General features: G+C 41.3%; 2 protein-coding genes across 3 annotated transcripts in view; one reads left to right on the top strand and one right to left on the bottom strand.

Moving 5' to 3' along the window:
• The window catches only part of IGF2BP3 (insulin like growth factor 2 mRNA binding protein 3), a 120,495-nt gene extending 117,840 nt beyond the window's left edge, over positions 1-2,655 (top strand). For both annotated transcript variants that reach the window (XM_064506314.1, XM_064506315.1), the window contains one exon: positions 12-2,655. In XM_064506314.1, coding sequence (XP_064362384.1) covers positions 12-113 — 102 coding nt within the window. In that variant the 3' untranslated portion in view covers positions 114-2,655. The remainder of the gene's footprint in view (positions 1-11) is intronic.
• A 3,533-nt stretch (positions 2,656-6,188) lies between these two features.
• MALSU1 (mitochondrial assembly of ribosomal large subunit 1) lies at positions 6,189-14,187 on the bottom strand. The gene is made up of 4 exons (XM_064506316.1): positions 13,956-14,187; positions 11,643-11,821; positions 8,438-8,519; positions 6,189-7,050 (listed from the first exon to the last, which is right to left on the bottom strand). Exons 1-4 carry the CDS (start codon positions 14,128-14,130, stop codon positions 6,893-6,895), a joined length of 594 nt encoding a protein of 197 aa, XP_064362386.1. The 5' UTR covers positions 14,131-14,187; the 3' UTR covers positions 6,189-6,892.
• Between the last annotated feature and the right edge of the window lie 203 nt (positions 14,188-14,390).

Genomic DNA, 14,390 nt, shown 5'->3' on the forward strand with positions numbered 1-14,390 from the left:
GTATCCTTCAGCTTGCTCAGAGAAAAATTCAGGAAATACTGGCTCAGGTAAGAAGGCAGCAGCAACAGCAAAAAACATTGCAAAGTGGACAGCCTCAGCCAAGACGAAAATAAAGGTTTAGGAAATGGCCCATCAGAGACAGATGCCAGACCAAAGACAGACTGTGCAACAGAGAGACGGGTGGCGAGCACCCGTTGAAGTTATATGCAGAAGATCCACCAAGCCAATCACCTGTTCGAGGACCAGGCAACCGTTGAACGCTGTCTCTGAGAATGTATTCTTTAGGCTCTCTCAAACTTTTGAAACCCAGCTTTAAAATAAGGACCCCTTCACTTCCCTTTTGTTCTATTCTCACAATTTAACATAAACTTGTTAGTCTTTTTTATTGTTCTTATTATTCCCCAACAATTTTAGAACTTGGTTTAATGAAGCTTTCTCTTCTGAGTTCACTGGTTTAAAAAAAAAAAAAAAAAAAAAAGGCATTGCTCTTATAGGTCCAGTTGTAAAAAACAAAAAAACAAAAAAACACATTTGGGGGGTGGGATTATGGGTGGGCTAGGGTTAGAGCAAGGGTATTGACAACAGTGTAAGTGTTAGTCCCAGTGTTGAAACAAGTGGCATTTTTTAAAAAGAATTTGGTTGCATTTTTACATAACACTGCCATGAATAACCTAAGGGAAGTGTTGAATGGTGTTGGCCAGGGCATAAAAAGATAAATATGCATTTTACTAAACTACCTCAGGCATTTAGTACCTCAATGAAAAATTGTTCCTTTTTGCTTTTTTTTTTTTTTTTTTTTTTTTTTTTTTTTTTTTTTTTTGGTATTTTGTATACTTTATAAAGCTAATAGTTCTTGAGCATTTTATTTTTTTAAAAAAAATTAAAATTTGATCAGCCACCAGCCAGGAGTACTACAGGCTTATCGGGAAAAAATATAGTAGAGCACTTCTAGCTGCTGGCTGATGGGAGTAAGGTGGATATAAAAAACATAGCCTCCGATTTTCTGAGGGCTTCAACACCATCATTTGTTTGAAAAAAAATTCAGTGAATGTTCAAAAGATAGTGAATGATGCCAACATTCTGATAGCAGCAATGCCGTTTAGTTTTCTTTTAAGATGGGATGAAAAAGTTTGTGACGGTACTTTTTTGGGAACAGGACAAGGAAGTGATGGCAAGAGGCTGGGGTTGGGGGAAAAATTTAGAAGGCTGCAAGAGGCTGAATTTTTTTTTTTTTTTTTGTGCTACTTGATTGAATGCATGAACCCTTTGTGCCTTTGACCATCACTACCTAATAATGCTACATTTAACCATTTGCAGCCCATTTGGACTTTGCCATTTTGTTCAAAGAGCAAGCTTCATCTTCAGTTTGATAGAACACTTGATCTGCGGGAGCGTTTCTGAGGCCGCGAGGGTCTCTGCTCTCTGCAGATCGCATCATACTGCTTTCAGTTACCACAATGGGGGAAGGTCAAACAGTGTTTGATCACATTGAAAGATAATGAAAGGCTAAGTTTACATATCCAGCCGCTGTTATGGGCCACACTAAGCCACTTTGAAGGTTTTAAAAACTATTACAAGAAAAAAGAAAACAACCACCTCTCTAGCCTGGCTTATAATAGATGCAGCAGGATTTATGCACGTTCTGCAACCAACCATTAGAGAAGAAAAAAATGTCAAAAGGCAGGGATAACAGGAAAGTTACCAAATTTTTTAGTTTCCGAATGTAATTTGAATGATGATTGTGGTAATAGTGACACATTCAAGTTTCTACAATAAACTTCAGTCTACCTCAGTTTAAAAAAAAAAAAAATGTGGCAACACATGGTGCATAAAGACTGCTGTGTGTGTGTGTGTGCGCGTGCGCGCCTGTATGTGTGTGGTCGACAGAGCCATGCTATTACCTCTGAACCTTTTTTTGTGATGTTTTTGTGCATGAGATGATCAGAATCACCATGCTGCACTGATTTGAGGGGCACAACGAGCAAAAACATTTGTTTCATCATTTTGTTATCTACCTCTTAGGTTCATGTTGAAATAGAGGCATTACTACATAGACTAGATAATTTTCCCAAAGATCATTGTTGTACAGATTAGATAATTTTGAAAATGGTCTGAAGTGTTTTTTCCTGCATCTCTTCTTTACTAATTGGTTTAAAAACCACAAACTTATGTTGTAGCTTTAGCAGAGAAAAATGAGTTTCTTTTCCTTTTTTGACAGTGACCTTCATCTAGCCTTTAGGATAATTTTTTTTTCCTTACAATGAATTTAAAATTACTGAAGTATGAAAAGTCATAGCATTTTAATTTTTGTTGAGGCTTAAGTCAGTCTGACATTCCTTTCTTAACATTTGAGAAGGATTTGACTTCATTATTTTCCATAAAAGTTACTTTACAAATATGCGCTGCATTTACATCTGCTGATTTAAATACTGTCATCTCTTAAATTTCTAGACTTAGTATGGTAAATCATGTTTTTATTTTTCAATTGAGACTTGGTAATTTGGAGTATTTGGGAATAGCTAGAAAGTAAATACTGTAAATGATTTCAATATCCACAAAGTATGGATCATTTTTCATCTGTAATGTGCCCCCCAATGCAGCTCCACTTGCCAGATGCCTCTGAATGGAATAAAGAGTTTAACTCCTATCATCAGATACAGTTGTGTGTTGTTTTCTTAAACTCATGAGGCATAGTGACTCACTGTTCTAAGCATTTATGTTGCTTTGATCAAGGCGTTCATGGTTTTCTGTCCATAATAGCAACTGGATAAGGAGGAACAGCCACCAACAGGTATTCCAGAGCTGCTAGGGCATCCAGCAGTCAGGTTATAATGTTTGCACTTTCCAGTAAGAGCAGTAACTTCTGTGCCTTATAACTCATCTTCTCCCTTTCATATAACACCACCATACAGCCCATAGTACAACCCCTAGTTCATGGTCTCAGTTCTATTGAGATGACTTAGGCAGGTTTGTTTTGGAAGGGCTGTGCGCTCAACAGTTGTGACCTAGGGCAGACACAAAGGAATCTGCAACAGATTTGAAGCAAGATCCAAATTGTTCACCTGTAAAGCTTTTTTTGGCTGCTTTTTACCCAGTCTTTACTCACTGTGATGAAGCTGTGTAATTAACATGGCCCTAGAAACTTGGATAAGCAGACCCTGTCACAGTAGTGAGGAAATGTGGTAATCTGAATCTCATGTCTACTACCACCACTGTGCACACACAAAGTGCCAGTGAGGTGGTATCTCTTCTTGACTTAGGTCCCCATAAACATTATTGGGAATTGAAATGAGAATAGATGTTTAAAGGTGAATGCTTTAGGGCAAGGGCAGGGTTGGGGAAGGAAGAGGTCATGATAATTAAAACCATTCTCTATCCCTTAAAGAGGAGTGGAAAACCAGATTACTGTTTGCTTTCCAAACTATTGCACACTCCCACTTGTCTTCACAGTGGATCTACTGGGACCAAGTAGCAAAAAAAGGAAATTAAAGAAGCAATCTCTGTGGAAGACACTTGTGTATGGTATTGCATTCCACAGAGAACTCTACTTCTCCCATGCCAATACTGAGCTACCTTCTAAGATCTGGCATCCCTGTCATTCGAGCAACATAAGTTAAACCTTCCTCTGTATTGCTGGAGCATTTGTGATAGCTGAAACGCCCAACTGTTTAAGCATTTGCTTAATCATGATGCTTTTAATTGCTTCTAACCTTCTAAAGTTTTTATTCTTAAGCTGCAATTTCAAAGGCATGCGCTCTTTGTGTTACTTTCTATTAAATGAAGCATGTATACTGTGCAGGACAGCATGGTCTCAACATGGTTTTAGGGCATGGGTTTTTAAATCAACAGGGAAAAACTGCAGAGTAAGCATTCAAGCTGTATCAGAGAGGCTAGCTCAGTTGGTGGATGCAACCACTGCTGCATGATTAAGTTTACTCAAATGCAGTGCAAGACATTGGTGATACAGTGACAAAAGTTCTAGACTACTACTTGTTTCTTCTGTTCATCCCATCATCAAAGGCTTCTGCAGAGAGGCCAGACTTGCATGTATATCTGTAGAGGGCTGAATGAGGGATATATAGACCCTTTGGACCACCATTCCCACATGTTTCCTTTCCAAAAGGACTTTAAAGTTGTACAGTAGCAATCAGCCAGAACACATTTGTTAGTTCCTAGGACCCAGCTCTTAGAGGGTCAGGCCAAAGGCTCGCATCAGACACATCTGGCTGGCATATTGAAAGTAACTTGGTGAAGATGTGGCAGCTTCTCTTAAACTGGAGGTGATGAAGGTCTTCCTGAGCTGGAAATGTTGATATTTAATAGCAATCATTGGATCTTTCCTGATGCTTTCACTTAACTCCTTTTCACAGTGTGCTTTGGCAGTAAATTCAATTGTACTTTTTCACATATTTTACTGCTTTTTGTCCACCCATTTCATTTGATTTTTTGTCTTGTCTTACAGACTCTTATCATCCCTTTCCAATTGTGAGAGTCCTAGCTGGTTCACGTGGAAGCTGTTCCATATCTCTTACTGTTCTTCTCTGGACCTTTCCTTGTGTTACTGCTGTCTTTGAGATAGGATACTGCATACAGGTCTGGTTACTAAATGTAAGGCAGTGTAGGTTCATATAATGGCATGATGTTTGCAATCAGTCTGCTTCTATTCATCCAATCCTATGCATCTTCAGCAGCAGTAAAAGGCAAACAGAACAATAGTCTCAGGGAACTAACCAAAGTTACTCCTAAATATCTTTCTGAGGAGGAAATGTCTGATTTAGAGCCCATCATTCTATGTAGACACTCAAGGTTATCTTTACCCCCTGTGGATTACTTATTGCCAAGTATCATGATATAATCTTGCAAATCTTTTTTTGCAGGCAGGTTTATCACTACTGCCTTTCTTACAAGGGCAAAGATATTTTATCTGCATAGTTTAACTACATTGACAAATGGCCCTTGTTTAATTTGCAGAACTACCTGCTGCCTTTAGCAAAGAAAAGATTAATTCAGGGCAGTTATTCCTGAAAGAATAGAGGCTAGACACACCAGAACAACATGACCAGTCTGAAAGAGCTACTTTTTGTTTAAAAAAAACAAAACAAAACAAAAACACACAACTTTTTTCTAAATCACAAATAAAACTCGAGTATTAAAAAAAAAAAAAAAAAAGAGTGCTCAAGATTCTTAATTCAGTATAGTGCAACCCAGAAGTTACCAAGAAATGGCTACTATGTACAATGAAGTAGGCAGCATAAAATCTGATTTGTGGAAGGGAAGCAAGTTACTTGGCATATAGTTAGACAAATTTCAAGTGATTCAGAGAAGAACTGGCAGTGTAAGGACTGCTACTTACTGTTTCTAAAAGAAAACAATTGTGGGTAGCCTATCTGTAAAACATGTTAGCATTTCAACAGCTGTTAAACTTATGAACCATTTCATGGTCACAGGATGAAAATTCAGCTGCTTTTTCCACCTACATGGTACTGGTACAACTTTATGCAATGTCTGTCACTAATCAGTGGCTCATATTTTGATTTCGTCTATCATGGTAGCCCTTTGGTGTATGTTGGTTTTTTTTAGGTCTCTGATGCCACTAGGACAAGAACACTTATTGCCTGCACACATTTCAGATGGCACTGCCTTCACTGTTGTGCAAATGCCCAGAGACCCAATAACAATCCTTTCAGCCTGTGTCTCATTTCTTTCTTATCTCCCATGAAGATGTGACTATGGAGAAGAAGGTATTTACCCTCAAGATCTACCATTCCTGCTGCATGGCAAGGCAAGCTTCTCCAGAAGGGAAGGGATCCTAATCTAATTATAATAAAAGTCTTGACCTGTAGTGGACATAAATAGCTTGTTTTATATACAGGCAAGTGTTGTTACCATCTTGAAGCCCTTCTAACTAACTGGATGCTAGGAAGTGCTGCAGTCAATGACTATGACCACTGCACAAGGACTTCTGAAAGCACTAAACTGTCCCTCAGCAGCAAGTAAAGCTCAGTGACTAAGTGCTTCCTCTAGAACTGCTTCTACTCCCTTCAAAGGACTGACCAGTTTACACTGCCATAGCATGTTGCCTCAGTGTCCTTTTCCAGAAACTAGATGAGAGGAAAACTAGAAGAGAGGCCAGCTACACACTTAGAATGAACTGAGTATTTTAACATGAAGGCAAGAAGTTGAAGCTCTTGGGTTTTTTCTGTTTATTTTTTTTTTTTTAATTAAAAACAGATTGGCCTTGGCTGAAAAACAGAATTACTGTTCTGTTAACTCAAGACACATTTGCCACTGCTCTTAGCTTTTATGCGCTCAGTTAGTATCAGGCTGTTTTCCCTCTTCTTTCAACTCAAATGGAGTACGATTTGCTTTATCATGACCAGAAGCAACTGACCTAATGCAAAAAGGTTTTACCTAAGCCATACTGTTCCAGCTCTCCGCCTTGCAGCACTCAGACTTTTTGCAGGAACGATACTTCATGTGCACCATCGTTACAGGAGGACCCTTCAACGATATTAGAAAAACATTCATTGGAGGGGCAGAGACTGAGTTTCAGAAGTAGCTTGAGGGGCAGAGACTGAGTTTCAGAAGTAGCTTAAGTAGCTGTCAGTACCCAGCTGTTCTCACTACAACCACCATTAAGACAGTGACTCCACCATGAAATTTCCTTATGATTTGACTCCTTCCTTATGATAAAGCCCAATTATTTTACTAGCTTGTTCAGCAACTTACATAGGCACATCCAATAAAACCTACTGTTTTGTAATAATCAACTGTAGTGACCTAAGCCAATAATCACACTATACGCCTCTCGGAGGTGCGTGAAGGCATACTCATTTCACTTTCCATTTGGGCAACTCAGTAGCTGCATTAAGTTCTTGTTGCAAGACGATTATCACTGCTGTTGGGGAGTGAGTCCAAATATAAAGTCTTCTGGCAGTGACTGTGGAGTCATCTGTGCTAACTGGTCATCATAGGAATGGAGAGTCCATAGCTTTTCCAATTCGTAAGTCTCTCTTGTCTCTGGGAGCATGAAATGCATCACTATGCTACCTGCACAGAACAGAAATTCACAATAAACAAGCAGTAGCAGATGGCCTGGGAATCCTTTATAGCATAGATCTGGGCAATGAATCAGGCATGTCAAAAAAACTCAGCTACAGGTTTTAGCTTACCAGGGTGACTGATAAGTATACTTATTTTAGCAATCTATCAGCAGTGAAACTTAGCCCTCTACATTAAGTGAATTGTAAAACACTACCACATTTCCAGCTGCACAAAAAGTCCAAGTCCTCCATCCCTACTCTGGCCAGATATGACAGGTAAGCTGATGGAGGTCTCCTCTTAAATTGCTGACTTCAGTTCCTGAACAGAGCTAGGAATCAGACATTCCTTCAAAAACCTCCAAGAATACAGCCAGAAGAATGAGAAGGGCAATATGATAGTTTAAACTGAAACTGCATCACCAGACTCCAGACTAAAGAAAAGTTGCAACTTCTGGGGGATAGAAAGTACACTGAAAGAAATTTTACTTGAAAGAGCACCTTCCCTAGGGTTACTTATGACAAACTTTCAGCTTTCCTGTATTATCAACAGCATTCAGCTATATCCAAGAATTTTTCCATGGGTCTGTTGCTCACACCTCTCATGGTTTTTATAAAGAAACAGGTCTGAATTTTGACTTAGCCTCACCTTCCTATTGCAATAAGGTTTTTCTTGTAGGGTTACTATTGCTTGTACAGAGTAAGTGAAAAGAAAGCTAATCGCAGTGCACTTTTCCAATACACTTTTTCTAGTAATGCTTTAAATTTCAATTGATTTTCAGTTAGAATTATCAAAGTCATTGAAAGTAAAGTGAGTGAGGCTTCCTCACCCACCCATGCTCGCTTGTTTATCCTTAATCCAAATCACAAATCTAGAAGGTGAGATTCTAGATGTGGCAATGAAGGAGAAATGCTTTTTGAAAGCAAAGCCTGTTACATTGTGTGGAGTGTTTCACACTTCCAGAACAAAAAAATTAAACTCAGTTTCTTTAGGATTGTGGATTTACCCAGTGTCATGGCATGACATGAACAGTGGAAGAGTTTTGGTCCATTACTAGGAAAGCATATGAGCCACACATACACACGCCCTGGGATTATGTAAACTTTAGAAAGCTGGCTGAGATAGGTTTCCCCTTTCCACTACTGTATCTTCAATTTATTAAGACCTGTTTTAGCCACTGAAGAGTAACTAAGTACTGCTTTCTTCTCAGTGCCAATGATCTTCAGTGAAGATTAGTTCAGTTATCTCAGTGAATTCAAGCAACAATAACGACTGGAATTCTAAAACAATGGAGTATTGTCAACTTTCCACAGCAACTAGGGCTCACACTGAGACACTTCCTTCAACAGAGAGCTCATGCAGAACTTGGTTGTTTGTCAAATTTGCAAATATTTACCAAAATCAATGCACAGCCAGTCATCTGTCTCTTTCCCTTCAATATGAGCATGAGGATCACTTTCTTCTTTCTGATGCTTATACTGAGAGAGAAACAACAGCAGAACGTTAAATACTTCACATTTATTTAAAAGCACTCAAACTTAACAGATAAGCTGGACGTTGTCAGGTTGTCTAGAGTTGTTTTAAGTCTGAAATGGGCTAGATGACTACTTAATGCTAGTTCTGTAGTCTGTACAAGAAGAGGAATATGTATTGCACTTGCAGCTCTGGAAAATGAGTTTGGATTGCTCAATGAGATTTAGTATCAGACCTGACATTGCAATGCTCAGAATTCCTATACAGTTACCCATAAGTTTTACGTGTCTATTTTTTTCAAAATCAATTTTGAATACAGTTGCTTAGCAATGAAGTAGTCTTTCAGACATAGTTTCCCCATGATTGGCTGCATCACAAAGTTTCATTTCCTTTCAGACAGCTTTAGTTGTTGTTTTATGTTGGCTAGTTAGGGATGCAGGAATGGAGATGCCCAGCTTATCTTCTCCCGAAAGAGAAGGGAAACAAGTCTGGACTCATGACGTGAGGAAGACTTTCAAGCAAGCCTCCCGCCTCTTGAAAGCATGCTCTGAACACTGACTGCAAGACAGAGGTACACCAGCTCCACTTTTTACAGAGGAAATACGATAGGCATGAAGGTTTTCAAGCTACAAATCTCCACGAAAGAGGGGAGAGGGCAGCTCAAGCAGGCCTGGAAAAGCTTAGCTGGGGCAAGGCAGTTTCCTGTACAACATGTTGGCTTTCGGGGATGCCAGTTAGAGACGCTCAACTCTTCCCACCTTGTACATAAAGAACCCAAGTGCCTACCAGGGCTGGAGAAATTTGACAGCTAGAAGCTTGAGCACTGTCCCTTTCAGATCTGGCCTTAGCCTACTTGTTTCATTAGGAGAAGCACCAAGAGGTGGTAACTAGAAAAAAAAACTGGAGTGAAGTCAGACGAGTTTTCACACAGCTCCTTATCCAAATACCTTACTTCTCATTTAAGCAGCCTTTCAAAAAACTATGGAAAGCTTTTTAAGCTGTTAGTAAAACCTCCCAACATTTATTTCAGCCCTAAACTGCTGGGGCACAAGGGAACAAAGCATGACTCTAACAGTCCTTTCTGCCTTGAAAGACAAAACACAAAAGTGACACTGAGAGTCTACCAGCATGGCTGGCTAGGAAGTGAGTCCTACTTCAACAGAAAAGCAATTATTACAAAATGCAACTGTTTCTGGCTGTTCCCACACAATGCTAGCTGCTGCACAATAGTCTGAACTTGCAAAACAAAACAGAGAAGAAGAGCACCTAACATAATTACAAAGTAGTTCTCTCTCTCCTTCTTTTTTTAAGACAGCTTATGAGATATCTTTAAAAGTAGGTAATTGCAAAACATTCTCTGAAATTCTGCTTAAAATACCAGACAGTCCAGCACATACTGCTTTCAGCTATGTAATTGAGGTTGGAAAGGTTGATCCCTGGTACAAGTTTTCTTCAGCAATGTCTTTAAAGCCCTTTAATAGTGAACAAATTTTAATAAAGCCAAATGTTATTTTCTTATCCTAACAGGAAACAAGATAGAAAGGGGTAAGCAGTAGTTGTGACTCTGCCATTTACAAGCTTTTGCCAGAAAAAGTGGTAAGGCCTCCTGCTACACATAAGCATCTCTGCCTTTTAGTGTCAGTAAATCTTCCATTACAATAACATTTTAGATACTGTAATAGTAATCTAGCCAACTACCTAATAGCTCTCCCCAGCACCTACTCTGTTTTACATCTTAGGCTTCACTTTGCTTTTTGCCTGAAAGACTTTCAATGTCAGCCAACCTCAGCCCCATTCCTGAGTACTTGACTTCCCAGTTTCTCAGGATGCGCAGGAGAGAAGACCCCATATCCAAGGGCTCTGCCCTTGCAAAAGAGATTCTCTCACAGCCAGCAGAGGGAGCAGCCAGTTGCAGCACATGCATATTTTTGCAGGGTGGGCATGGAAAAAGCAGGTATTCACTGATCTCTCCTGGCCTGGGGAATATGGAGGGCTGTTGATTTAAGACTAGCAGTCTGTGCAAATAACAGAGTACATATTAAGCACTTAAGTTTAGTATATTCAAATCACCTGAATAGAATTTTTCAACTTGAAGCAAAACTTTTGTTTGTGACAATGAATCGATTCCTGCAGAACACAAGGAACTCCCCCTACCTGGTCAGAAAGGCCCTGAAAAGTCTCAGAGCTGAAACCAACGCGACTGGAAGGAAGTGAAACCAAGAGCCAGCCAAAACAGGGTACCGGAAGGGAAAGAAAAGGCACGTTACAAGCTAACAGCATGGATAACCGAAAGAGAATAGGGAGAGTCATATTCCTGACGTTGCACTCATAAACACCCAGCTGGCTCTTTCCTGGCCATAGCTCCTCCCTGCTCTGTGCCAGGTTCTTATTGCTAAATTCCACCTGTGTTTTTGTCCTTGCCTCTATTCCTGTACTAAAAAGCTTACAGTTTCAAGGCCAAACAGTGCAACATTTCAATGCAAGGATAGCTGCTGCTGCTTTCCCTTTCCTTCTAGACATGCACAAAACCCAATTCATGGAGCCACCATTACAAACATGTCTTATGGTAACTGTTATTTAAATAGCTGTTTGCTTTAGTAAACCAAAACGAGGGGATCCTTTGTCTCGCAACAAAGTCTTTCTTCTTTGCCGTCTTTCTTCTAGCCTTAAAAAGCTGTGAGAACCTGCAATTTTTAGGGACTAGGGTCAGAGAACAGTCAGATAAAGATATTTTGAACTGAGCAGGAATAGCTATGAAGCTTGCTGGGCTGAAGACAAAAGGTGGACATGTGTGGCCATTACCATTTCACATCACCGGTACAGATTCTCATTCCAGCCACCAAACTGTGTTACTGTCATCGCTGTTCTAAATACAGAGAGGTCCATTTTTAAAACATAGTCTCTACATTTTGCATAGTACAGCTAAAGGAAAAAAGTACAGTTAGTTGCTAGATGTATTCAGGGCTACATGGCACAAGGATATTAATGGCATTGCATAAGGAAACCAATGTTTCATCTTGCCTGGTACATGGCTATACATGCAAGTTTCAGGAAATTAATTTCACAACTTAAGTTTCCAACTGAGACTGCTCCCAAAATCCCAAAGGGTGTAGAGTGAACTGTCTTACCATTTTCAGCATGTAATATGCCATTGCATGGAGATGTCGTGTTGAAGATCCACTCACAATTATAAAATAATCACAGTATCTTATTTCTGGAGGTACCTGGATGACACAAATATCTTTAGCATTTTCTTGCCTCAGCAGAGCTACAACAAAGTCAATGTTGAATTTGGAAAGAGCATCATCTGGAATAGACAAAACAAAAACAAAAAAACAACCTAACAGTTGCAATTTCTCCTTTTAATTCCAAAAATCAACAACTTAGAAGTTACTAAAGAAGCAAAACAGCAACAAACTAAGTTATAGCCTAAGTTAGCCACTCACTAAGGAGTCTGGTTTGATGCTGACAATGAAACACAAACTGCAGACTTTTAAAACCCATTCAAAGTTGAGAACAAAGCACTCTTCTGGTAAACAATACTCTATCATCAGATATTGCTTATTTTTACAGTACCCATATTATGCTATGCAATTTCTCAGCAGTTAGCAAACATTCAGGATTCCTTTAGGTAACTGCTTCTTGCTGTTAGTATTTATTAGTCAATACTATCATCAGATATTCGACAGTTGAGACAAACAAAGCTTAAGTACTTTAACAGATATACATTTTAAGCATATTAAAAATATTTCAGAACAATGCTTGTCAACAGGTGATACTATGTGGTGAAGAAAGTGCTCAAAAATCTTAAGTAGATGAAATCAATACAGAAAATAGACTTGATGTGATGCAGAGTGTGAAGACAAGTAACTTCCCACCGAGTAAAGCCACCTCTTTTCCTTGTACTCTATCTAGTTCGGCCATACAGAATTATGATAATGCAGTCAAAGCTTTAGTCTCTCACCAATTCAAGCAAGCCAGCTTAGAAACTATTCAGTTAGTGCAACTACTTCTATTTACATCGTGAAATCAGTTTATTTCCAATTGGGTCTAATGAAGTAAATACAACTTGTGTGCATACTTAAGGCATAATTTGAATCTGTCCGCAATGCACGCCCGCCACTATAAAGTGAACATTAGTGCGAAGCAAGCATTAGTGCAAAGCCAAGCTCATATTTACCAATATAAAGAAAAGCCAAACAAAGAAACAATAGCTACATATAATTATATGCATGAATGGGGATATGAAATGGGATCAGATGTCTGTAAAATAGAGCCTTTGAGCTTAGGGACTTACATACTCTTTCAACTTATGCTGTGGTCACACATGCAGAAAATTAGCAGTGGCCACAGCTTCTCCAGACACAGCAGTTACAAAAGTTAAATATTTGCCTGGTAGCCACATGTGAAGCCTCTAGTGCCTACTCTAGAGAACAAATGCTCTAAACAACTCCAGCCACGCTGCATGTTATGGTCAGAGCTACGCTAGGAAAGATTTGTGGAAGAGCTACAACAACAAACCACCAGAGAGCAAACAAAGCTTCTACCAGCCATTGTGCTGGTAAAACCATACCTATACAAGGAAATTTCTTTGAGCACACATTGAAGAAACACACCTCTAACTCAATAGCACTGTACTTACAAAAGTTACTCCAGGCAACAGCCACTGACTTGTTACCTTCAAGTAGGATTTAAGATGCAATGCTGCTTCAGCAGAAGCACTGTAACCCTGAGGTCTGCAGCCTCACTACATAATCACAGTCACTTTTCCTATTAAGCATCTGCAAGGATCCTTTTGCACTTGTAGAACCAGAACCTACATATAGAGGATGAGTTTTATTTTCTTTTTTGAGGCATTATATTCTACAACATTATTTCACAGGCCAGAGAGCACAAGGCTTTCAGTCCAGCTGCCTTGCTGATGCTGCGACTTGCAATCATTCTTGGATCTCCTAGCAAAACACCTCACCTTCTGCTGCGACTGAGGTTCCAGATTACCGAACCTTCGTATTTAGCAGAATTGCCAACTTTAAGGCATTTGACCGGCCACCCACTTACTAGAGGAGAAATAGCCCGCTGGTTTCAAGCACTCCTTTTATAAAGCTATGCAGATGCTGGGCTGAATGAGCCCTCTGAAGTGACTTAGAAAAGGAACAAGCTTAAAAATCTTGAGAAAACCGGAGTGAGGTACCAGCGGGAAGGCAGGAAAGGCCGCGAGCGCCTGGGGGGGCGGGCGGTAAGGCCTGAGCTCCCGGCAGGCCGCTCGTTTAGCGGCGCGCCTCCAAGGGAAGGCGGCCCGACACGCTTTAACGAGGGGAAATTAAAGCCGTTTGGGTGAAAACAGGGAGGACACGACCGGCCGGCCGGGCAGCTCCGCTCCCCCCGCGCCCCCCGGCGACGGGGCTCCGTCCGCGGCCTCGCCCGCCCTCGCCGGCCCCTACCTGCCGCCCGGCGCCGCTCCGCCGCCCCCCGCGCCCAGGTCGCGCCGGCGCCGCCCCCCGCGCGCCGTGCCGGCCGCCCCACACCGCCCCCGGGGACAGCGGCGCCGGGGCGCGAGCCTGAGGGGAAGGCGCTCCCCATCGCGGCGCACAGGGGCCGCAACACCCGCCGCCACATGCCGCCAGGCCCCGACGCAGCGCTCCGCAGCCCGCCCCCTCCCCGGCTATCCCCCGCGCGATTGGCCAGCGGCACCGCCAGCCCCTCTCATCCCATTGGCTCCTCCCGCTGTCGGTCACGTAGCTCCTGTGGGGGCGGGTTGCGGCGCGTGCGCGCTGGGTGCCTCGCGCGCCGGGCCGTTGGTGGCGGGGGAGGGTGGGGTGTGTGCCGCTGAGCTGCGCCAGCCGCCGTCGGGCGGGCGGTGAGGCGCGGCCGTTGGG

The sequence above is a fragment of the Dromaius novaehollandiae genome, chromosome 2 (genome assembly GCF_036370855.1).
Source record: "Dromaius novaehollandiae isolate bDroNov1 chromosome 2, bDroNov1.hap1, whole genome shotgun sequence".
NCBI lineage: Eukaryota > Metazoa > Chordata > Aves > Casuariiformes > Dromaiidae > Dromaius > Dromaius novaehollandiae.

Excerpts from the sequence above, each read along its gene's own strand:
- MALSU1 (XM_064506316.1), bottom strand. The coding sequence starts at position 14,130 with ATGTGGCGGCGGGTGTTGCGGCCCCTGTGCGCCGCGATGGGGAGCGCC. Across the intron at positions 11,822-13,955 it reads GGAGCGGCGCCGGGCGGCAG|ATGATGCTCTTTCCAAATTC; the intron begins GTAGGGGCCGGC and ends TGTCTATTCCAG. Across the intron at positions 8,520-11,642 it reads CATATTACATGCTGAAAATG|TATAAGCATCAGAAAGAAGA; the intron begins GTAAGACAGTTC and ends TTTCTCTCTCAG.